The sequence below is a fragment of the Sinocyclocheilus rhinocerous genome, unplaced genomic scaffold (assembly GCF_001515625.1).
Source record: "Sinocyclocheilus rhinocerous isolate Xijiao unplaced genomic scaffold, SAMN03320098_v1.1 scaffold3693, whole genome shotgun sequence".
Taxonomy (NCBI): domain Eukaryota; kingdom Metazoa; phylum Chordata; class Actinopteri; order Cypriniformes; family Cyprinidae; genus Sinocyclocheilus; species Sinocyclocheilus rhinocerous.
In genome coordinates this window covers 187,781-189,813 of record NW_015630705.1, presented here as the reverse complement: position 1 = coordinate 189,813, position 2,033 = coordinate 187,781, and the positions used below count along the sequence as shown (strand labels likewise).

Here is a 2,033-nt window from a genome sequence, read left to right as displayed (position 1 = left end):
CCCACACACACCCACACACACACACACACACACACACACACACACACACTCACTCACACAGACACACACACACTCACACAGACACTCACACACACTCACTCACACAGACACACACTCACTCACACACTCACTCACACAGACACACACTCACTCACACTGACACACACACACTCACTCACACAGACACTCACACACACTCACACACAGACACAGACACTCACACAGACACTCTCTCACACACACACACAGACACAGACACTCACACACAGACACAGACACTCACACAGACACTCTCTCACACAGACACACACAGACACACACACACATCTTATCTTAAAGGGATAGTTCACCCAAAAATAAAAAAAATAATAATAAAAAACTGTCATCATTTCCTCTCCCTCAAGTTGTTCCAAACCTGTGAGCAAAGAAGAGATTTTGCAGAATGTTGGTAATCATTCAGTCGACGGTAGCCATTGACTTCCACAGTATTTTTTCTTCCTTACTATGGAAGTCAATGGCTACCGTCAACTCTTTGGTTACCAACATTCTGCAAAATCTCTTATTTTATGCTCAGCAGAAGAAAGAAACTCATACAGATTCAAAACAATGTGAGGGTGAGTAAATTATGACAATATTATAATTTTTGGCTTTAAAAAAAAAATAGAATTTTCTTTCTAGGTTTGCAGAACGTTACCCTAAAAATAACCATTATTTATTTTATGGTTGTAAAATTAAAACCTAAAAATAACCATTAAGTTATACAGAACATTTCCTAATAGTTATTTTTAGGTTTTATTTCAACAACTATAAAATAGAGAATGTTCTGTGTAAGTTATTATATGACTGTAAAAATAAAACCTAAAAGTATAAAACTCTGTACAAGTTATTTTATAGTTCTACAAATAAAACCTAAAAACAACCACGAGTGAACGTTATTATATGGTTGTAATATAAAGCTAAAAACCACCATTAAGGAATGTTCAGTTTAAGTTATTTTATGGTTGTCTAAAAAACCTCCCTGCAATGTTCTGGGAACATTATTTTATGGTTGTAAGAAATACTCATCTAAAAAAAGAACATTCCTGGAACATCATTATTTGGTTAAAACAAGAACTAAACCAAGAACCAACTACTGACATTAGGGAACGTTCTGAGTTTGCGTCTTTCTGTAGAGTAAATGACACGTGTGCTGATCTAATGAATGACATTCAGACATTACGAGAGTAACATGATCACGTGTGTGTGTGTGTGTGTGTGTGTGTAGCTCTGATCGCTCTGCTCAGGGATGGAGAGAGTCTGGAGGATCTGGTCAAGCTGTCTCCTGAGGAGCTGCTGCTGCGCTGGGCTAACTATCACCTGGAGGAGGCCGGCTGCTCCAAGATCAACAACTTCAGCTCCGACATCAAGGTAAGTGAAGATGCTTTACTGTAGCAGAACATAAAAACACTTCAGACTGAACCCCAGGCATGATGTCTCGCCCTATCTATCTATCGGTCTATCTATCTGTCAGTCTATCTGTCTATCTATCTATCTATCTATCTATCTATAGCAACAACCTAGGTAATAGCAACACCCTAGCAACAGTATCCATGACCTTAAAGCTCACAAACTCAAGATTTGAAAATAATTAAAAACTTTCAGGCTTTTAAATTTTTACATTTACAATTACATTAGAATAGAATAGAATAGAATAGGTAAGTGCTAGTATTAATTGGTCAGGTGCTGGCGAAAAAGATGTGTCTATAGACGTTTTTTTAAATACTCAGCTGCTCGAATTGAGATCGGCAGGTCGTTCCACCAGCTGGGAACGGTCCAGGAAAAGGTCCGTGAGAGTGATTTTGTGCCTCTTTGGGCACAACCTTCACTTGCAGAACACAAGCTTCTGGAGGGAGCATAAGTCTGAACTATTTGATGCGAGCGGCTATCGGTAGCCAGTGCAAACTGATGAAGAGAGGTGTGACGTGCGCTCTCTTCGGCTCGTTGAAGACCACTCTTGCCGCAGCATTCTGGATCAGTTGCAGAGGCTTGATAGT

General features: G+C 39.4%; 1 protein-coding gene across 2 annotated transcripts in view; it reads left to right on the top strand.

Moving 5' to 3' along the window:
- The window catches only part of lcp1 (lymphocyte cytosolic protein 1 (L-plastin)), a 19,850-nt gene that overhangs the window by 6,577 nt on the left and 11,240 nt on the right, over positions 1–2,033 (top strand). For both annotated transcript variants that reach the window (XM_016553225.1, XM_016553226.1), the window contains exon 8: positions 1,265–1,407. In XM_016553225.1, the coding sequence (XP_016408711.1) occupies positions 1,265–1,407 (143 nt within the window). The remainder of the gene's footprint in view (positions 1–1,264; positions 1,408–2,033) is intronic.